Source organism: Tenebrio molitor, chromosome 2 (genome assembly GCF_963966145.1).
Source record: "Tenebrio molitor chromosome 2, icTenMoli1.1, whole genome shotgun sequence".
NCBI classification, from domain to species: Eukaryota; Metazoa; Arthropoda; class Insecta; order Coleoptera; family Tenebrionidae; genus Tenebrio; species Tenebrio molitor.
Window position 1 is genome coordinate 2,605,151 of NC_091047.1, and position 24,178 is coordinate 2,629,328.

The 24,178-nt window shown below is 41.3% G+C and overlaps 1 protein-coding gene and 1 long non-coding RNA gene across 9 annotated transcripts in view; one reads left to right on the forward strand and one right to left on the reverse strand.

The window, feature by feature from the left end:
- The window catches only part of LOC138122715 (uncharacterized), an 84,777-nt gene that overhangs the window by 11,697 nt on the left and 48,902 nt on the right, over nucleotides 1-24,178 (reverse strand). The gene's annotated exons all lie outside the window — the stretch shown is intronic.
- Nucleotides 4,537-24,178, forward strand: part of Dscam4 (Down syndrome cell adhesion molecule 4) — a 72,676-nt gene continuing 53,034 nt past the window's right edge. For all 7 annotated transcript variants that reach the window (XM_069036948.1, XM_069036951.1, XM_069036953.1 and 4 more), the window contains exon 1: nucleotides 4,537-4,678. In XM_069036948.1, the coding sequence (XP_068893049.1) occupies nucleotides 4,627-4,678 (52 nt within the window). In that variant the 5' untranslated portion in view covers nucleotides 4,537-4,626. The remainder of the gene's footprint in view (nucleotides 4,679-24,178) is intronic.

The window sequence follows — 24,178 nt, forward strand, 5'->3', positions numbered from 1 at the left end:
GACGCTAAGTAAACAGCCCGCGCCATTCCATTACAACTAATTTATTTACCGCCGCATTTGCATGGATATTAAGTAGGGCCCCCCTGGCGCCGACAATTAAAATTTTCACCGATTTTCAGATGGTGCGCCGACGACGCCGCAACTATTCCAAGGCCCGGACGTTTTTCGCTCGACGAATAGTTTTGCAGGAATTTAGCCGACCTTAACTAATTTAATTAGCTGCTAGGCACATCGATTGCCCACCATCTTACTTTTGTCTCCGAGCGACCGGCAATTTGCTTGAAAAATTTACCAACAACGGGAATATAATTATATTACTAACAAATCTGGACAGCGAAGGCTCCGAAGTAGCGGCTTGGGGCATTCCGCAGCTGAGAGCGTCACTGCATCTCGCTTTTACAACACATCAATAAAAATAGTAAAAATGGTGGCTGTCATAACAGTGTAACAGTAGTAATAATCGTAAAAATACAAACACAGTTAGACTAGTTGTTGACAACCAGTGGCTCTCAAACAGTATTCTTTAACCAATTGACTCTAATTTATTTTTCATAACTAGTCATTGTAGAAATACGTCGACTTGATAATTGTTTTAAGCGAAAAACTGAAAATAGTATCGGGCCTTCAAATAAATATATATTTAGAGTAGGCGTAGGCGACATTCTAATTCTGTTAACAGTGTAAAGTAATTTTTGTAGGTAACCAATTAATCTCCGGAGTTACACAGGTTACATAGTAAGCTTTTCCCAATTTCATATTGTCATATTCCGTGGAGGGGAATAGGGAGAATGCACTGCAAAAATCAAAAATATTTTCTAACCTAATTTTATTTCTTGTGTCATTTTCTACGCTGGAAAAATGTTGCAAACAATTGAATTTCCATAGGTTGCTCTAAATATAAATTTATTTGAAGGACCGTTAGATTATGTCATTAAGAGTAGAAGTGAGTCTTTCTGTGGTAAGCCTAGCAATTGAAGACCGAGACGAAGTTGAGGTCGACAACTGGGTGAAGCAGAAAAAGACCTTCTACTCTAGATTGCCTAGATACTTTGTTCGAACACAAAATTTTCAAAACTGGTCCTTCGATCAGAAACGCTACATCCTTAACAATCGCCTCAATTGAAAGCATCTGAATTCCTGAAGACAGCGCGTGTAGCCACGATTTGATCCCACTCTCAATTCTATTGTCTTCCGGTGTTACAAAAAATATGACGTCACACCGCCGCCATATTGATTTTATGAATAACGAATCAGTCGCTATCGTCTAGATGCAATTCCCAACCATTCTTCCTGTTGTGCTTCTTGGCTCCGCGGCCGTTCCCTCCGACGCCTCGACCTGGAGGCGGCATCACCTTGGCACGCTCAACAATCGATGTCGCCTTCTGCGCACTCACTACTCAACGGCTCCTGCAGCCGGAGTACTACATTCCGCTGCCATAGTAACCATCTTGTACGTCACCGACCCAACGCGTCCATCTGGTCGCGTCACGTGACCGCATTCTCGGGTCGATCCACCCTGTGCGCGTTAATTGGAGTCTTTACGTCCCCCGAAAAAAATGTTAACGAGATGTTATTAATACGGGGGGGCGCTAATGAGGGCACTTTGTACAGGTTGCCGCGTTATCGCCTAGTCCCTAGTAGCGACGATCCGGCCTATTTTTAATTTGCATAAATTATGGGTGGAATTTGTTTTTCGACCGGATTAGGCCGGCACTAATTAATCCGGGGGGAGGCTCCCCCGCTCGTTAAAAACGGCGAAAGACGAGAGCTTTATTTGCTCGGCGCCCCGTAAAAATGTTGGTGCGAACTCCGGGGTGAGCTTTCGCGTTTCGCAGCTTCGCCGGTGGAAAATCAACGCCACTAGCAGCGACGTGACTCGCGTCCGCCTGGGCTGAGACGCGCTGTCGCACCTTTTGGATGATCAGCAATCGGATAACGACGCCGCATTAAAATATAATTCGAGTTGGGGAGCTCCGTCAGGAAACCTGCTGAAAATTAATATTAATTAAAAGGGGCCTTCAGCGCGCTCTAATTGCTGAAAGCCTCCGTCGACTCTAAAAAACGATACTGTTAATCGAATCATCGGAATGTACCTAACAAAGGCAATTTGTGGATTATCTTGGATTGTGGCCGCGTTCGCTCTTCCAAGACCTAACTTTTACAGGGAGATAATTAGATTTCGGCATCGTTCGCCTGATATACAGGGTGTCGCCTCTGCATAAATCCGACCGCTCAAACGCTGTTCTTATTATGTTACTCTCGCTCAATTATTAACAATCAGATTTAATTAAATTCCAAGCGAAATTATGTTTGCAATTTCCATCGGCACTGTCACTCCAAATACCAAATTGAAATATACGCTCAAATCCGGATCTGCGACCTTTCTTTGTTGTTCCTAAACACTTCGAATTCTGACAGGAGTTCGTAAAGACTTCACAGACTGATGTTTTAATTTTGCGGAGTGTAGCCAATGAGAATTAAACATTCCTTTTATGATATTTAATTTCGGAATGCTTTTCATTTTTGTTTGTACACCGTTGACGTGGCACTCCTGCACTACAAGAATTTGAAATATTGGAAGTCTCCGGAGGGTCGTGTTTGTGTTGGAACTGTATAAAGATCCAAGGGAGTGGTATAATGTTGGGAATACTTTAATATCAAAAATGGACGCTTTTTGTCTAGATTTATACTCATACCTCTACATAAAATCAAATTAATTTTTTGTTGTTATGTTAATTTGGGACAGCTGCGTTTCCACATATTCGGAGGGTTGAAAGGACTTCCAATACCGCACAATTTACTCTCAGAGTGATTACATAGTTAGAGCTTCTTAACAAGGCCGGCTTGTTGTCCCCTGCTGGAACGTCTGAAGAGTCCACGTACAGAAATCTTTACTTCATTACTGCTCGTCAAAATAACCTACAAGAAGTTATTTATACTTTTCAATACGTGTAAAAAATGACCACGCAAAATCTAGAAGTGTTAGATCTGGAGTCACAGCCTCACACAAAATAAACTTGGAATTTTAAGCACTGTGCGGCAACTTCGACGATGTGTTAATTGTGAAACAAGCTTTGGTAAAAAGCTGCGTCCCATTACTTTCAAATTAAAATTCACCCCAACAAGACACCACCTTGGGCTAATATTCTGTCACTTGGCTTATCGAATATGATTTACGACGTAGCAACACGGTCGCCGGTATTATTATTATTAACACAGTAGGTCGAGCAATGAGGTTTGTTTGAAAACTCAGCGGAAGAAGAGATAACCTTCAACGATAAAGTTAGTGATGGCAGATGTAAAACAATATTGCGCAAATAATTTATTTTCAAATTGAAGATGTTCCGTTGATACTAAAGCAAAAAATAGCCGTTCTAAAACTGTACTTCCCTCAGAGTTTATGTGTTTGCTTAACCGTCAAAATAATCAGGATGTAGGCTGAGATTTGAAAAATTTTCGTTTGTTTTTAAAATATTTAAAAACATGAGGAAAAAACCTAAATAAATATTTTGTATCAAAATGTGTTTATTATTTACTACAAAATTAATAATTACATTAAAATGTTTATGCTTAATTTTGTTTTTTTAATGTAGATTATGGATATTTTCTTTTCTTGTCGATTCTTATCGAAATTTTTAAATAAAACAACCAAAAAATTATATGTAATTACAATTTTTTACAAAAGTTTGAAAAACATGCAGGAAAAAAGTAATGTTATCATAGTATGTATTTTATTATACGAGTTTAATAAGACCCTTTATTACCACATGAGTGTGTTTAATGGAACGAATGTGATAATACGTCTTATTAAACGAGTGTCATATTAGTATATTATTTGACGAGCTGATAATGCCTATCATAATTCACGAGGGTGAAAGTTAAAAAACGAGCCCTAGGCGAGTTTTTTAATCACCAGAGTGGATTATAGGCATTATTCGCGAGTTAAATACGACGTTTTATCTACGATCTACTTTTTTTCATAAAACATTTAGCTTACAAATTTTTAAGACCTGTGACTAATGGTAAATCACAAGTGACTTATAATAAGTCACGGGTGTAATTTATGACTAGCATAATGTATCTATAGTTACGTAAATAATAATTTGTGTCCAGATTTAAATCCAATTGAGCTCTCGTGGGACCATCTCGATAAAAACAACGAAGAGATTACTTAAATCTCACAAGAGCTCTGAGAAAACAGTGTAAACAACAAAACGCCAAGAAAAAATATTCGTACTGCACTTCTTGGAGAATTAAAAAATACCCTCTGAAATCTCCCCCAATTGTTGCATTTCTTTACATTACGTTGCGCAACAACTGGTTCGCATTTCTCCGAACACCTGAATCGGCCGAAAAGCACTCCGCCCCTTCAGCCCCCTCGCTTGCATCCTGCGGCGGGGCCTCATCCGGCATTCAAATGACATTTCGGTGTGTCGCGTGCGTGGTGAAGATATCGAGCACCGAGATGATGTACCAGTTAAGCATGCCTCGATTTCGCACCCCTTGCAGGACAGCCGCGCGCATCCCTCTCGCATGGCAGCAGCACTTGCAGGAATAGTCTGTGTGTGGCCGTCGAACGGGACCAGTCCCATGCGTGCGATGGTGTTCTGATAGCATGGGGCAGCTATGAGCAGTGCCCCGATCGTATGGTGCTGGACCGCGCTCTTCTTCTCGACGGGTGAGTACGCAACCCCCGAAAAATCCACCCCCTTCACACCGACCCGACTCGAGCGCGTTTTATAACCTAGAAACTTTCGAAATTCGAGTCGGTGTGGGTCGGGCCTTAGACTTCTTGCATCGGCGAAACGCGAGATTGTAATATTATTCAAAGTCGGTCGGTTTTTCTTTTGCTATGTTCTCGCCGAGGTCCACTCAAATGAAGTGGTCTGAGGCGAAGCACCCTCCGGTCGAACGTAAAACCACCCGTCCGCGCTTCAACGTGAAATTTAATATCGTCAAGGCGATATTTTACGCTGAAATAATGCACCCGACGGTATTTCAGGTGGCGGCGGATTAATTGCTCGCGAAACGCCGCCAAATTGAATTCCAGGAATTTTAATCGCGAAATGTCCGAAACTGATAAGCCACTCGACAGCTGCTCGATATTCCTTTTCGCGCGGTTTCTCATCTCGCCTGCCTGAATGCCGATGAGCGCCCCAGACAACTCTCCATACTTCCCCCACATTAACTACATATTTACGCAACGCATTTGTCCCGTCTGTCTTGGCGGGCGAACATGACCTCGGCGTCCCCGGGGGCGGCGCTCCAACATACATTTCGTCGAAAAATCGAAATTGTTCTTTGCGTTGTCGCAAAACGTCAGGAATCCGGCCCCGGAGCAGATGTCAAGTGCAGAGCCACATCGTGTTTTTATCCCTCCTGAATAAAAATGAATACATCAGGCTGGGGCCGCAATGAAATTCATCAGAATTTCTGACAACTGCAGCGCCATCAATATTGCAGAGGCGCCCCCCGTCCAGATCCGACGTTGCCGCCACCCTCAACTCGTCGGGACATTTAAATGTTACATCCGCCTAATAAATCGGGGACGGCGCTCGTTTCACCCGATTCGGGGATCGCGGCCCCCTTCCGCCGACGTGAAAAACGCGAATCTGACAGATAAGAAGTGAACGGGGTTGTATTTTTTAACGCGACGAGTTCTGACACCCCTTCAACTTTTTCCATTAGGATCGGGTTATTTACGAGGAGCGCGGACGGGGTGACGTGTACGGAACGATTGTGAAACGAACTGTACTCTTTGCGTAAGATGCGCAACACGAGGTGAAAGCGGGGAAAGGAAAAACGAAATCGCTCTATCTTTCACCCGAAGACTGATTAAAGCGTTTATCTGAGCTCGCATTAAAATGTCCAAAGTCTGGAATCAATTTTCACGGAAAAATTTGTCATTGTGTTTTGATCGCGGAAACGTGACGATAACAGCATCGGAGACTCTTCAAAAGCTTCACGATTTAAAAAAAGATTGTATTTAAACGTCCAATTAAAATTTTCGCTTTGGTAACGAAGCACAAAGAAGGCTCCAATTATCAACGCGACAAAATATTTTCTCCAATTTTTTTTATTTCTAGTAATAATAATAATAAAGGGTAAATATCAGTAATGATAAATTAATCTTGCCTGAATGCTGCGTCATAGAATGTGTGGTGGGCCGAAACATAATAATATACAGGGTGTCTCAAAATTAGCGAATTCCGAATTCAGAGCGTTGTAGGGGATCACTTGAGTAGTTCAAATATGAAAATAAAAAAAAATTCGGGCTGTGGATATGAAGGCTGCTATGTATTGCACAAAATTAAAGTGCTTATATCTTCTTCAGGAAGAGCGAATTTTGAGACACCCTGTATAATAATAGTTGTCAAAGAGAATATATTTTAGATAGTGATTTGAGAGAGAGTAGCACTTGATGGAATAATTATATATTAATGTACCAATAAGACTTAGCTCTATCTTGTTGAAAAATCAAAATTCAATCCCGGGGAGATTTTTCTCCTAATTTTTGATCTACTTTGCAGTAAATCTGCTAAACCTTCGCAAACCCGTTGTTGATTGAAGAAACACATGTCGGCAAGCATTATTTGTCGACTCCAGGATCTCGTGATAAAAGTAATCCACTTGAAGGAGCGCAATCGATAATTAGTTCGAAGGCGGTAACAGGAAAAGGACGTTGCACGTTGAGTGAACGCTCGCAAAAGACAAATTACTTGTTTTGCCAATAAATCCGCAGGAAAAAATAATCTCGAAATGGACTAGGAAAAGACGTGTCGAGGGCCGAGAGTCGGGTTATCTCGGTGAAACCAAAGAGCAGCGAGAATCACGATAAGGATGTTCACCTTTTTCAAAATCGAATCTCATCCCGTCCAGTTTACAAAGCGACCGGAACAAACACTCCAATCTTACTGTCGATCGCGCCGTGCGACGGCGCTGCATCTTGTCGCTTGACAAACCGACTGGACGAGATGAATCAGATTAGGTCGTTGTTGTCGTTTCGGTTCGAAACCAATTAAATCTTCATATTTTTGTGCGATCAGTCGCCGACTGTCTCGACCGGCCCCAAATTAAATTACAAACGAAACGCTTCCATAAATTACGAGCCGGTGGAATTTCATAGTTCCTGAGACACCATAATACATCTTTCCCGGTTAATCGCGAGGGCTGCCAGAGATCGGGGTCATTGTGTCCCTTCTCTTATTCTTGGAACTTTTGTTTTGATGGAATTCGAGCGCGTGTTTCCATTTCCTCTCCGCCAGTATCAATATAAGTTGTAAATCACCGCTGTCGCATAAACCGCTTCCGAAACAAACTTCGGGAAAACTGAAAGATAGGAATGTCAACAAAACTGTATCAGATTCCAATAAACATTCAGTTTATACAGGGAAAATTTCAATTCGTGTCAGCTTTAAAAGTGACAATGCACGCCGTATAATGTGACATCCGGTGGGGGGATTTCTGTCACGTGATTTACGTTGCGCGTAATTTTGACAACGGGGCCGAATCGAATGGACCAACAAAAAGAATGCATCGATAATTTATTTTTGAATTATTCACCGAAGCAATAGCCACGAGTCGTTAGTATTGTTTCATCCAACGGTGTCGCGTTTGGGAGCTGTGACGTATTCGGGCGCGCAATTCAAATCGCGTTTACAATTCGATTGTGCTTTTTCACTCGAAATTTCAATAAAAAACGCATTACGATGACTTGTACATGTTTTCTCCAAGCGAGAACAAAACAAATACAACTTCGTCTTCCTGGCAAATTTGTTGTAAATATTTTGCATCCGAGCGAGTCCTGTTGACACAAAAAACAAAACAGTTCTTCCGTCGACGTTGCCTCAACGTCATCCCGAACATAATCCTCGTTTTTGCACGGCATCTCCGGTCCCGCCATTAATATTTAATATTTTAAGGACGCCGCTTTAAAGTGCAATCTTATTAAAAAAAGCGGTCTCCTTCGACAATAATTACGGCGGTCGACTTTGAAAAATAAACAACGTCCGACCATTATTCATCCCTCGGCGTCCGACTTTTTTTTAAATTCATTAAGTTAATGAGTCGGCCGGATTTAGACTCTGAAAATAATTTCCGGCGATTTTTTTTAATGCGATTTTCGTTGTTTCCACTCGATATTCTCCGGCTGGGCTTGGTGCGGCGGATGGCGCTGACGAATTTAAAACACCCTTCCATGACCTACATAAAGTGTCTATTCACACGAAACGTCGAATCCACTTTGTCGGCGTTAAATTGCCGAACGTCATTTCGACGTCGACACTGAATTATCAAACGGCGACTTAAGACCGCAAAAAGACAAAGGCAACTCCACCAAGCCAACCAGAAGGAGTCACATTCCGCGAGATGGAGGGACCGCAGAGAGGCCTTTGATCCGGGGGCTTAATATCTTTCCCGGCGCATCCACCATTTATCAAAATCCAAATTGACCATCTTCATCGATACCTACATATTTTGCACAGATATGACTCATAGCCCATGAGAAAATCCAACGTTGCCGTTGTATCGTAGTTTTTTATCTTAAAGCCCCTCGTTCATAGGCAACCAAGTAATCGCATCAACTTACCTTTAGTAGAGTACACTTACGCTGTGTGTTGTACCTGCATAAATGGTGGATGCGCCGGGAATCAAGGAATCGGCAGCGACGAAATCTTTACATTGTAGTGTTATTTTTCAAAAAACCAAAAGTGTTTTATTTGAAAGCTGTAGACCCTCAGAACTGACATAATATAAACAAACGCATTTTATGACGACTATTGAGTATTGTTTGACCACCTGGCTGCAATTTGTTGGCATTACCTGAAAGTCAAACAAACTAGACGCTACTAAAACATTAATTTATCGAACATCCAGACAATACAACCTGGCAACGTGTTAAATGTACAAATCGGCATTAAACGTTACTCATACGCAGTCCGTTTTAATTCTGGCTGTCATCGTCAGCGATTGTGGCAACCTCTCGAAAGTTTCCGATCCTTTTATCTAGTCTTCCTTATTGGGGAGCATCTGCAGCCGCCGCAACCGTCGTTCGCTCCTAACTATCGCAATTCCTCCACCTACACGAGAGACATTCCCATTTACACCTCAATCCTCCGCAGTCGTTGACGTTCGTTTATGTGTGCAACGGAATACACGGGGCGGGCGCGTAATTTTGAGGGGACCCCCAATTTCCAACTGTCGTAATTTATTTGGAATGATCGCGGGCGATCCCGAAGCGAGATAGGTTTTGCCCAGTGTCTCGCCTCGAACAAAGTTGAGGGAAAGTTTCCTTTGAAAATTTAATTTACTTTTATTAAGATCACTCACAAGTTTAATGAATTCATCTTGACAAAAGTGCTCGGGGTGCAAGATTGGAGGCGACGATAAAACGTCTTGATTTCGGGGAGAACTCATCATGAAGACGAGAATCGCCGCGATATTCGCTAATTCGTCGCTATTGTTATGGCGTTCGAGGGGATTTCCGACAGGTCCCGGTGCCCGTGCGACGAACTGTACATCTTGTAAAGATTTTTTCCTTTCTTATTTATCCGGACGAGGCCGTAAAGGCAGAGATACATAAATTGAGTTCTGCGAAAGTTTAGCTAAAATTGTCGGCATTAACTTAATCTCGCTGCAAATGTGCTCCGGCGAAATGGGAAAAAGGAATATGTGGCGAAATATGGCCATTTCCGGCGGATGTCACGAAGAAACGTAATGGGACGATGCGCGCCGGAATCTTTCTCCTGAACGGAAAATTCTGGCTAAATAACAATACGAATCTATACGAGGCGGCCGCCATATTACCAATACAAGATGGCCAGCTGCAACGACTGCACATAAAAACGAATATTTACAATGATTATGCGCCGCGGAGTTTATCTACCAGATCTCCTGGAAGCTCTAGTGTAACTTCACTCGACAGAGATTTACATCTGGAGACAACTCTCAACTTTATCTTTACGGTCCGGTTATTTATAAAGGGCCATCAAGAGGTCAACTTTTAAGATCGAGACAAAACAACATGCAGGAAGATGGACACCCCAAATCTGCATCATTAATAATAGAGGGTTAGAAGAAATTATCTACTTATCAATTGGAGTAATGGTGAATGCGCCGGGAATATTTACAACGTTTTAATTAACATCAGAGTAATTTTTGTAATTTATTGATGTGCGTGTCTACAACGAAATCTCTAAAACATGGACCTAAATTGTGACGTGAGATAGCGAAACATTTTTATAAAGTTGTGTGGCGCATCTACCATTCCTGTAATTTATGAATTAGCATATCCATAATAAATCAACATAACACACTGGATGAAATATAAATTTCACATCTTTTGTGACTCAGCAGAAAACACAAATATTGACATTTTATGGCTGATTATTCCCGACGCATCAAACATTTTTACAAGACGAAAGTTGTCAACTCTTGTCATTATAAGTTATTATAGAGAGAATTTTGATATATTTACTCCATTGCCCATCCAACTGTATTAGAAATAAATTGCTAAAATTAAATAACATCACGAATTGCATAAAACTGCACTGCGGCAAAAAAATCATGAATAAACGGTTTCCGAGATAAAAAGGTTTGCACGACATTTCTTTCCTTTACAATATTTCGCAGCGCATTCCTCTAATTGATAAATTGATAATTTTGGCCATGAATACAGAAACATTTCATTTGTGTTCTTTCCTTAATTTATCAAAATAAAATGTACAAATATATTTTTCACACTTTACGTAACTCATCAGACGATAAAGACGTCCAGAAATGTTCCCTTAATATTTGTTTGCGCATCTACCATTTTTGCAATTAATAAATCAACAATTTCTGTGATGTCTTTCCTATTAATAATTATTATATTAAAATCCAACATAGATGTATTTTGTTTATTTATTTCGTATTTAACTTAACAGACAACAGATATTTCCCAATATTTCATCCTATGCTCCGGCGCATCCACCAATTTAAAAATCTACAAATCGTCAGTTTCTAGGATTATCATTAAATACAGATCTGCAGTGTCCTGCTTTGGTTCGGCGACAACAAAACACAGCTTTATATTTAATTTTGGTTCATTAAATAACGAAAGTATCGAAATATATCTTTCCGGCGCATCCATCAATTATTGTAATTAATAAACAATGATATTTTTTGTGAATTACGACCTGACCAATTATATTCGTACCGACGATTCGCTATTTCAGTAGTGATAAAATTCATAAAAGGTAATTTTCACCATTTGTCTAGCTGATCAGATACCCAAAAAAATATCTTTTTTTGTCTTTTTGCGCATCCATCATTTTGCAATTAATAGTTAATTAACGTTTCAGATAGACCTAACAGCATAACAATAAAATCTATATGTATAGACCATAATTTAGATTTTTTTTAAGTTTCTCCAGCGCATCCACCATTTTTACAATTATTACAATGACAATCAGGAATATTAGAACCTTGCCACAACTATTCCTAGATATACAGAACGTAGTTTTTACCTCACTAGAAAATAGAAATAACGACAGATTTCTTTGCAACAGTTCCTTCGCTATTTTCACAATACCGGAAACAAAGTGATTTTCTTGCTGGCTTCGACACGATAAAATCTACAAAACATACTTTTCAGATTTCGTTCAGCTCATCAGATACAGAAACGTCGACATGTTGCTTTTACGGCACTAGAAACCGCCTTCACAGTTTTCGTAGTTCATAAATTAGACCACGGAAAGACGAAGTTTTACAAAAAATTGTCAACAACTGACAGAGAACGTAAACAACGAAAAGCGAGGGTGAAAATGATGGCAGCGTTCCTTTGAGAAATCAACAGAGTAAAAGAGGGACGTGGAAGTCTCTAATCATGTCCATTTTTGACAGGTTGAGGTCAGTTGAAAACCACTTGGCCGATACAGAAAGCGGATGGCTAAAACCTATCTTATGTAGTATCGGACGCTCTAAAGAAAGTGTCGAAAGTGTTCTTGCAAAAGGAGAAAAACAAACACAAGTTGTAAATTTTTACATTTCAAAGAACAAAAAGAAAAACATTCACAAACATTTGAGGCATTGTCGTTTTTGCCTCTTGAAATCGTGAAATAGAGAGTGGTCAGATAAACAATATACAATGTGATCAAAAGAAAACAAATCAAGGCAGGCGTTGGAAATTATAATCGGTCATGTCGTAGCGGAATTCTATGCAAATAAGTGTTCAACGCATGGACGTAGACAATTTGTGGTCTCAAAAATTAGACGTTAGAATTATTATTGTGCATTTTATTAATATTATCTAATAATGGAGAAAATTTATAAAATAAACAAGAGCAACACTTTACATTCATAAGAATGGGTAATTTACCAGCTTTATTGCTAAATGCGACGCCACTGCTAAGCAGATTTTTCGCTGAAATGTCAAAAAACGTCAACGATGTGCTGTTGTTAACCTAGAAAACGTGAACGTCCATCTTGTCAATTTTTGACAAGTTGAGGTTAGTTCAAACCACTTTGAGTTAGAGAGTGTCGAAAGTGTTTTTGCAAAAGGACGAAAACAACCACAAGTTGTAGTAATACGATCACAAACATTGTTGCTTTTGCCTTGTGAAATCGTGAATCATCTTGTTGAAAAGAGATTGCGCACAGATAAACAGCTTATTAATTACGCACAAAATATGACCATTTCATTTTTTGTTCAAGCACATTTAACTAAACCGATTAACGATTCGTCGCAATTTTAAAACCTCTCTTTAATCCTAATGGAAAATAAGCGTAATGCGATTTTTAGCGGACCATTCAAACCTTTTGCGGCAAAATGAGACTGTGTACATTCACAATAAAGTCTGATAACGACCGTGGCTAGGGGCGAAACGTCGCAAAAATAACTCTTTTTCCCTTACTTATTAATATTCATGAGTGAAACCTCCAAGTAACAAAAACTTCTCAAAGAACTAAACATCAAGGGACACTAATATCCTGAAAAGCTTATTTTCGAGCGACTAAATGAAATATTTAAAAACAAATTTGCCACAACCAACGAAATTTAAACGCAAAACCGTTGAATGGAGTCACTTCATAAAAAAAAGAACGGAGTCGACCCAAAAAAAAAAATGTATCAGTCGATGCATTGTTTGGCCAACTCTCCGAGATGCTAACGATGCGTTGCGCAAACTAAACTATTGTCTTTTAGGCGACAAAGAAATTAAAAGTTAACGAGCTGACTTGCGAATCTGCTTAATGAAGCCGAAAACTGGCACATTTCGATCTATCGTACGGGAGATTTTTGTCGTTTCACAGCAAATCCTCGTTCCTGACAAGGACGTCGACTTTAGAGCGACCCCACAACACTTTCCATTTTCCGAAATAAAACTGTCGACTTTCGCTTCACCAAGTCCCATCATCCTGAAAATTATAACCGCATTCGGTACTTTTTCTGGCTCGGTATGCCAGTTCCGGAGCAGTGGAGGGTTCGAGACGGTCGACTAAAGAGTAAACGGAACATATAGCAGGAAGTAAAAGGGTTGCCTACGACCCAGGCCCGCCTAATGATTTTATAGAACAATGGGGACAACGTTGAAAAGATTGCGGATTAGGCGAGCCCATTTCCCCTACAACCGGAGAACATCCCGGAGCACTTCCAAAGAACCAGATTATGAATAATGAACGCACTCCCGATCAAATCGCCCGGAAAAATCCATTTCGCATCGCGATCGTTGTCCAGCGCAATTCGCGCAAAACACGAAAACATCCCCGGAAAACGCATTCAAACGACTAAACGCACACCGGGGGCGGCGATCGATTGCATTTTCCGAAAACGTCACTTTCATCCGACGCGGCTGCACGTAATCGCGTCTGATCCCTCATTCATTGCTTGCGTTTCGGCTTTTTTAATCATCAATATCGGTCCGCCGTGTTTTTATCTCGGTTTGCATTTCCCTCTCGAGAAGGGCGAACCATTTATTTTTTCTCGTGTCAATCTCTCCGATCGACCGCTTTCGTTTTCACTCTTGGGCGACGTTCAACTGCCGGACTCCGGATTTGTTGCACTCCATTTCACGCTGTTTACCTCTTCGGGGTTGCCGACTATTGACGAATTTTTAAATTTTCTGCGGTCTTCACACGTGCAAATCGACGGCCGGATTGATGACGCGGCGACGCCGCCACCGGAAGCGAAAGGTTCCCGACGTTAATTGCGGCCGCCGGAGCTGCAATCCGCGGCGGCGAGAAAAATGACGACGCTGAACCCTTCGAAAAGTCCTTCGCACAAGTTAACATTACCCTCCACGGCTTGAATATTAATATTATTATTTATTATCACTATCGCGTGATACGGCATTCAGGCCGCACTAATTTTTCATAACTACAATCATTATTATCAAATATCATTTCCATCTCTATCGACTAATGAAGCAACGACGATAAAGTGTCATCGGAACCAGGTTTTCCGTCGGCCTCCCATCCAAATATTGACCGCGCGCAGCGTTGCTTAACTTCTGTGACCGACCGATAATTAACGTTTTCCACGTAGTTTTCCACTTGTGGTGAAAACGTTGGAACAGTTTTAGAAAAATCACAATTCGACACTTTTCCATTCGCCCCAGTTTCCATCAACTTCTCCCGCCGACATCGCATCCTCGTAGCCGATTAATTATCGACGGCATTTCCAATTCCTCGAATGTAATTTTATCACCGGCACGTCCTTACGTCGCCTCGATAATATTCTTGACATTGCAATTTCGTTTCCCTTTGCCCTCAACAATCACATTTACTATACAACAGCAGGCTTTCACCCAATTGAACCGGAACGTTTCCTCAAAATGGTTTTTTTCGCATCCAATAAGATAAACGCTCGCACATCGCCTGGTAAAACCGTCCGAATCTACTTAACGGTTTAGGTATTCGGATCGTCGCCGGAAACTTTATTAATTGTCATTTCATAAATAATTCAGGCCGGGGAGGCGACACAATTCTGACAAATTGAGCACAATTAGTCAAATTAACCGGTCTCTTCTGTTCCCGACGCGCTTTTTTCGGAATCCATCGCCCTCAAAGGATCCACAATTTCGGACGATTAAAAGCGATTATTCGCTCGTTTGGCAGCGCTAATTGTTGCCTCACAATTGCGGCGAAAAATGGACGAGAAACAAATCCGCACGTCCGAAGGACCACACTCGGATCCCTTGCGAGGGCTCCGAGCCGTGCAAAATAAAATTTACACAATTTTTGTTGGAACTTGCAGGTGTTTGCCGACGTGGATGCGATTTTATTGTGTTGGCTCGAATCTCTCGAATTTTATTACGTCGTCGATGGCTCCGGGCCACCGATATTTTCCATTCAATTTGAATGTATCCTCGTGTTTCACGAAACACGACTCCCGTCCTGTTTTTCCTTTTTAATAAACCCGCCAAAAATGATATTAGACGCGCTCCGACTCTCAAACACCGGATCGGCCCCGGAGCCGGCGCCGCTTCCTTGCTCTCAAAAAAAAATTCCCCGACGAACATAATCACAGCTAGGCGAAATTGGAGGGTCCCGGATGGTAACCCAATTTCAATATTATTGGCCGGGACACGTAGGACGAGGCCCGACTCCATCAGGACTTCGCCAACTAGATAAACTCGTTTGCGATCGCGCAAGATAAATCTGTTGCAAGGAGCCGAGGACTTACTTCGCCTCTTCGGGACTTAATTCGGGGGCATTAGCCGTTTGTTTTCCTCGCGGAACTTTACGATCGCTGCCGCATCCGTTTACGTCCGCGGACGCCTCCGCCGAATGGGGCCGCCCGGCCCTCCACGTGTTCCAATCCAACGATCCGCATAAATTAGGCAACCAGATATACCCGCGCGAGAAGACGCCGCATTTTCCCCGGATCTTTCCCGGAAAAATCGCTCCTAATGTTTGTTTGCAGTCATTTCGGAGAAACGTCAAGACTGACATGGCTGTGATTTACATACGGCGCACGACCCCCATATAAAAAATGCTCGTGACCCTCCCACCCCCGAAAATATGTCCCGGAACTCGTGCCCCGCCATCATTTAGAATCGGCCTGATCCCGTCTAAATACGCAATTCGCATTCGGCAAGTGCCCAACTTGGGCTTAACTACGGAAAGCTTGCGTCCCGAGGATAGGTCCGGGTGGTTCCCAACATTACGTACGTGACCGTCTAGCTAGCGCGAGGGCGGTCACAACAGTTTGACAATCTCTGGAGCGCACATTACGGGCTGAAATAGGGGTACTTAGGATTTAAACGTATTCCGCATGTACGTGTACCGGTCTAATGGACTGATACACGACACTTCGAGTTCCGACCCGACTTCCACCTCAAACTCGAATGAAACAAATCTGGACGGGGACCGATTAAGCCAACGGGCCACATAAATTCCCGAAGGGCATCTGGATCGTGACCTTTTTAGCAATCGACGGACGAACGCCCGGTTTATTGTTTTTAGGCTCATTACTAGGCAGTCCAAGAATCACCACCGATCTTTCAACTATTACGCACAGACGAAATAATGAAAGCGAATTCTTTCTTTCTTATTTTTTGCTTCCTTCCATTACATCAACCTAATAAAAAAATTGATTCTCACATTTAATGAAGATAATGAAATTTGGGGTCTTCACACGACATAAAAAGAATTCTTGTCATCAGTGTGTTATTGGTTGCCTAGTTGGCACTGTACGAATCTGTGCACCCCTCTTTTGTTCTTTACCACTGTCATAATTAGGCAAAAAAAAATCTCGTTGTCTTTTTGCGCATCCACCATTTTGTAATCAATTGTTAATTAATGTCTAAGATAGAGCTAACAGCACAACAATAAAATCTAGAAGTGTAGAACATAACCTACAAATTTCTTTTAAGATTTTCCAGAGCATCCATCATATTTGCAATTATTAAAATGACAATCCGGAACAATGTTAGAACCTTGGCACAACTAGTTGTAGAGAGTGTAGTTTTTATATCTTATTTCTCTCACCAGAAAATAGAAATAACGACAGATTTCTTTGCAACAGTTCTCACTTCCGTCGCTATTTTTACAGTACCGGAAACAAAGTGACTTTCTTGCTGACTTCGGCACAATAAAATCTACAAAACATGGTTTTCAGATTTCGTTCAGCTCATCAGATACAGAAACGTCGACGTGTTTCTTCTCCGGCACTAGAAACTGCCTCCACAATTTTCGTAGTTCATAAATTAGACCACGGAAAGACGAAGTTTTAGAAAAAATTGTCAACAACTGACAGAGAACGTAAATAACGAAAAACGAGGGTGAAAATGATGGCAGCGTTCCTTTGAGAAATCAACAGAGTAAGGAGGAACGTGGACGTCTCTAATCATGTCCATTTTTGACAGGTTGAGGTCAGTTGAAAACCACTTGGCCGATACAGAAAACTTATAAAAGAAACAAAAACAACATTTTACATTTGTAGGAATGGGTAATTTACCAGTTTTATTGCCAAACGTGACGCCACTGGTAAACACATTTTTTGAAATGTCAAAGAAACGTCAATCATGTGCTATTGTTAACCTGGAAAACAACTTTTCGATTTCGGCAAAATTTACTGTAATTGAAAGCAACAATTATTCCAGAATAAGTCGTATAACCAATAAAACGACTGTGTATAGCAAGTACCTTGCGATCGAGAATAAAAAAAATCGAGGTTATTAACAACTTACCTTGATTATTTTGTTTTTAATTAATGCAAGTAATTACTGATAACTGCAATTTAATTGATGTCCCGACTTTCGAAGGTCATTTGAAAACATGAAGCGAAGAGAGTAACATTATGTTTGGAAGCTGAAGGCAGACATTTCGAACATTTATGGGTCTGTCACAATAGTGTTAATGTTAGTGGTAATGTTATAATGTTAGTGGACGTGGCAATGGTGATGTTAGTAATCCAGTGTTCACAATAATGTTAACGGAATGTTACTCTTACAGTTGTCAACGTGGTGTGAACTGTCACTGCGCCTGCGCGTGTGTGAAATTCTCGATGGTGATTGGTAGATGTGAACGAAGATGTTAAAGAACCAGACATTTTCTGGATCTCTTAACATCGTTTCTAACACGAACATCACCATCACCATTATTGTGAATGGTTGAACGTTTCACCAATGTTCTGAAGATTAACATTCTGACTAACACTAACATTAACATTACCATTAACACTATTGTGACAGATACATTACTCTAGTTCGTAAATACGATTGGAGGAGCTCCTCATGATTGTTTTACAACCGACAGGTCACACATAATGCACCCCTTTATGAAAATCAAGATTTCTCAAAATCACTAATGAGATGGCACTGTTGATTTGTTTATCGCTCGGTATTAATTCTATCACATCAACCTGATAAACAAAAAATAGATTCTCAAATTTAATGAAGATAAATAAATTTGGGGTCTACACAGCCAAATTAAAAAAAAATTCGTAATCAGTGTGTTATTGGTTGCCTAGTTGGCAATGCACGAATGAAATGTCCCCTTTTTGCTCTTCACCACTGTGGTAATTAGGCAAAAATCTGGGGTGGATCAATTGGGGAGGGGGGAGCCTCTCCCCCGGCCGCATTTATGGAAAAATCTGGTCCCCGCTGATTTGCCGCCCCATCGAGCCGACCCCATCCGTCCATCAAAAAATGATCGTTCCCGAAAGCGGTCGTTCCCGGACCCTGCGCCCCGCAATAATTAATCGGGGTGAATAATTCCGGAGACGAATGACGTGAAGTTGAGCGATTTGGGAATTTACCGAAATAACTGCTAATTGTTTAATAGGGTTACGACCCCTGCGTTACCTGCCTAATCCCGTCCTATTAGTCTGCACACGTCGTAACAAGGAAAGCGAAGTCGGTCGTGTTCGACAGGGTGTTCTCGGATAATTAACGCGTGCTCCTGCATTATATTTGAGAAATTCATCAATGCAACGATTGCGCCACCGCCACCCATTAACTCCGCACTAATGAGCCGGCCGTATTCCGGACCTACCCTCTCGCGCTTCCACCCCGACGTCGCGCTCCTCGTCGGCACTTCCGCGGGGGATGATTGTAATCTTAGATGATGATAATACACGGGGATTTTTGTTTCGCAACTCGACGCTCTTTAGTTAGGCGGTGGATTGTTCCAGAGGGTGCTTCCGCCCCCGGCGCTCCCTCCATTTTTTGCGACGGATTGAAAGGCGCACGGTCTGGGGGTGTTTTGCTGGAATTTGACCCGTAAACAGCGAGCTGCAAAGCGATGCGGAAATGAAAACATCAAAACGGGTTAGGTGTCGTTGACTTCGCGTTGAAGAGTTCCATTCGGGACGGTCTCAACAGGACGATGCGCGCCTCCACACGACAATTAGTATAGAGCGTAATTTTTAAAATACCTCGCGGCAAACGGGAACGCTTAAAAATTATCCCTGCACGGCAATGTGGCTCGATTCCCTCCTCGCTCGTTCCTCCGGGGGACAAAAAGCGTCGCAGCGCCTTTATTTATCGAGGACAGGATTGCGGTTGATCCTTTTATCCCTCCAGTATGCCTCGTAAGCGATTTTCATAAGTGGTCGGGAGGACATTAGGCCCCGTCCGACCAAGATACACGCCCGAGGGCCCCCTCGCGATCCACCTTAATCCCCTGCGACACGCATTTTCTGATTCGGCAATTAAATTCCCAACGATTTTACAATCGTTTAGATCCGTACAAAGCCGTGCGAGTCATTAGTATTTCGACCCTTGGCTGTATTAATGATAATGAAGCTACCGAGCGCGAAAGGGCAAAAGTAGATAAAGTATCCGGCGCGATTCGAACGCGGCTATGTTTACTAAGCAGGTCCGGGATCGATATCGCTCCGGGTTTTAAGTGATCCTGTTAATTGGTCCATGGGACGAAAACAATTTAAGGCGGGTTTTCCATCTGGGACCAATCACGGAGCGATTGCTTGCCGCCGGTTTTTTTTCACCCCACGTTCGTGCCCCGAGACAATGACAATCTTTTCGGAGCTCTCCTCCGAATGAGAAATCAATTGCGAAAGAAGCGGCGGTACGGAGGCCGCGATTTATATTAATTGGCCGACTCGATCGACTCTTGTTCCTGTTGGGAGGACCTCTTCGAGTGTCTTCTTTTAAGCGATTGATACGGGGAGAGATGCGGTCGTCATGGTTGCTGTTCCCAGTCGCACTTTGCACGTTTCGAAGATGGAAATTCGAGGGAGGGGGCTGGTTAAATTTCGCGTAAAATGACGACACCGCATGGGATTGTACGATATGTCGTTGCCGAGAGGTGTCCGACCGAGCAACTTCCCCCTAGTTTTCTACGTTGTCCTACAACCTCGTAGGTAAAATTTCGGCACATTTTAAAAATACACCCTGTATATCATGTTTTATAAAATGTACGCCAATGCGAAGTAACCTATAGGAAATATGCTTTAAAACAAGGACACCGCATTGGCGTACGTTTTATAAAATACGATATACAGGGTGTATTTTTAAAATGTGCCGAAATTTTACCTGCGAGGTTGTGGGACAACGTAGAAGACTAAAATCAGTTTAAAAAAATTGTACCTCAAAAATTAAATGTCATTTTATCTTTTGACAGAATTTTTTAGATATTTTTTCCGAATTCTACATGAAGCCAGTAGCTGTAACACCCTGTGTATATTTTGATGAAACTAGGTACAGTAATTAGGTGTTCACTAAAGATAAAATGATGATAATTTGAAAGAAATACCTGAAGAAAATACCCGTATCTTTTAGATTATTCTTAGCCGAACATGCATTTCTTTTTATTTTATTAATAGCATGTAACTCAATTTGAAAGAGGCTGCATTATCCGAAGGCGAGATGCAGGTCTCTCCTGTAGGGCAATCGCTCATCGTGTGGGACGCAATGTGGTCACCGTGTTACGGTGTCGTCGTGCCTGGTTTGAAGGCCAATGTTACTGAAACTTTCACCGTTTTATCTTAGTTATGGCCGAATTACATCATATCTGCGGCGATTTTTAGATTCAACTGTGAGTATATTTAAAACAGTATGACTCCATCGTCGCCATTAGATAAGAAAATTGCGAAACATATTTTTTTACTTACGACATTCTTGTGACCGTATAAGTTACATCAAACCTAAAAACTCCGTTTTGTAGATACAATGATGAATCGAACACCAAAAAAAAAAAGATGAAAGCGGAATGGTATACGTTCAGTTAAACTGGCAATGTCTCAATGCTTTATAGATTCCATTGTGACAAATCGAATTGAAAAGGCGCATTGTTCTATTTTTAGTAGTGAGTAAGAAAACTTCACATTTATGTTTTGTAAAAATGGTGGAAGTGCCGGGATTTTTCTAAATAAAAACGACGATATTTCTGGTACGGTTCGAGCTAAATAAAAATTAAAAACTCTCCTTTATAGATACAATTGTGAAGAATCTAAAGCAAGGGCAAGAGACCGTATTGTTCAATTCCTGGCATTAATCAAGAAAACTTTTAATTAAGATTTTATAACAATGGTTGATGAGATGGGATACTTTCAAAATAAAAATTACGAGGTCTCTGTTACCGTTTGAGCCAGATCAAAACTGCAAACTGTCTTACAGATTTAATTGTAATGAATTGAAGGCGAAAAACCACATGACTATCGTTAATATTTTACGAAGAACCGCAAGAATTTTCTTTTCGTTAAAGTAGCTACATTTTTCTTATTGATCAAGTTAACTGAATCAAATACAAAAACTGTGATTTATGAAAAAATCAAAAAACTGTTAATGTTTTCTAAAAATTTGAGCTAGATCGAATCTAAAATAGTTATTTATGCAACAAGTGAGTAAAGTAATACTTTTTTTACGAGAAGGAAAATTTGCCGCTCGAGCGAAGCGAGTGCGCAAATCCGCCGAGCAAAAAAAAAGATACTTTACTAACGAGTTGCATTCAAACATTTTTTGGCGCCCGTAAGTTTAGATAATAATTTTTTCGACACTCAAAATTTCAAAATTTTCTCCTGTGTGAACCCGTGGACCTTTAAAACGTGCGTTTTACTCGCGTTTTAAATTGGCCTACTCGTGCCAAATAAATCCCAATTTACATACGAACTCGTTAAAAAAACAACTAATTATGAACGAAAAATTTTATAATTGCGTTAAAAAATGACACGCTACGGCACTTTTTTTAACGCAAAATGCGTGCAAAAATGAACCGCTATGGCACTTTTTTTAATGCTTCTTAACCGATTCAAAAATCACCTATTTTATGAACGCAAACGAATGAAAAAACTTGAACTTTTTTTGAAGGACGCTAAAAAATTGTCTTTTATGGACTTTGTTGCAACGAATCGAGTGTAAAAAACTGAACAACTCTATATCTAATGTTAAATGAAAAAACTGCTAATACCTAATTTGAAAAAATTATGGAAGCTGTAGTAGTAACAGCAGCAGAATTGCTCTGTTACCATTTGGCATAGTCCACATTTAAAAGCTTTATTTTACAGATTTCACTGTTACGAATAGAACGCAAAAAACCACATAGTTCTATTTCTATAGTTGGCGCGGCGAACCACTGGAGTAATCACGAGATGTTCACGTGATAGTTCGTAGCGACGTCATGAAAAGCCTGATTTACACTGCGTAGCCAAATTTGAGTTTTGTGGGGGAAATTTAAATCTCACTACTTTAAGAATGGATGGAAATTTCGGCTGCGTGCATTGAGATATTTCTTAACGCGCATCCTGTACAAGTAGGAAATCATCTTCCAAAAATCACCCCAGTTTATTACTCCAGTGAGTCGCCGCGTCGACTATAGTACTGGTTAAGAAAAAAAAAACACAAATATTTTTATTTGGTAAAAAATGGTGGATGCGCCGGGAGATTTTAAAAAATAAAAATCGATATCTCTATTTCCGTATGAGTTAAATCAACATTAAAAATTGTTCTTGATAGTCTAAACTATGAGGAATTGATTGCAAAAAACCGTGTGGCACTGCATCTGACATTATTTGAGAAAACTGCAAATATATGTTTTAGAAAAATGGTGGAGGCGCCAGAATAGCTGTTAAGTAGAAACAGCGATATCTCTCTCACCGACTGAGCTAAATCAAATTGAGAAAGCTTGTTTTATACATTTCACCGTGACGAAGCGAATGTAAAGAACTGTAAAAATTATTCAGTGTCTGGTGAAATAAGTGTTTGAAAGTTTGAAAGTAGTAACGAGCCGCATCACCGATCGAAATACATATTAAAGACACGGCGAGAACTGTTTCCTTTGGAATTCTGTGCGTCTAGTTATTTGTTATTTAGTAATAAACTTCCATAAATCTTAGATTAGACTTTGCAAACTCCGTCCGGAGCCAATCTTTCCCGATGATTGAGTCCCGTGATGCAACGTTCTCGAATTTTTTCCGCTCGGTTCGTGTTTGCACTGGAAATGAGACGAGCCTTTTGACGAAGTTTTAATAAGCCGGTGCGCAAATATCACCGAGAAAAGTAAGCGACGGCGGCGGCGGCGGCACGAATTAAAAGTCGCGGATCCGATCTGGATTTTTCGCGAGGGCCCCCGGAGTCGGATTAATCCAGAACTGGATCCGTTCCGTCTCCCCTAATTTACCTCCGTCGCGCCTTGACAAGCCTCTTGTTCGAAACTGTTAAGTCCCGCGCTCATAATCCGGTCTTTCGTCCGGATCCGAGAAGATCTGGAGGAATTGTCACCGGAGTGGGTTAAATGACGCTAAGCGAGGAGCGCCCCATTTAATAATCGCCCCACCGTCGGCCGGGGGCTGAATCGGAGCCGGTTTTTCGCCGCACCTCTCGACACCCTAGTCGCGCATCTGCCACCCGGTAGGTGGCGCACTAATTTCCCATTCCGAGGAAGCGGTTTTCGAATGAATGCCTCATCCTTAAATAGCTTCATTAGAGGTGGAGTATCCGACTAATGAACACCGAAATTGCCAGCTCCGCAGTGTGCGTCGGCGGCGCAGCTAAGCCAACCGGGATTATGTGTGTTTAAGCACTTTATTATTCAGAATTTTGGAAATGTCGCCGGTTTTTAAACGGATCGCTCGCCTCTTAATTAACAATGGAGTCGCCGCTGATTTCGAACCTGTTACAAACGACATCCTTCGAGTCACGTATTTTGAATTAGAAGAGACATAAAGAGAGCCAAATTGAATTTCAGCAACAAACTTAAGAGTCAATTACGGAATGAAATGAAGTTCCCCAGTAAAAGAGCT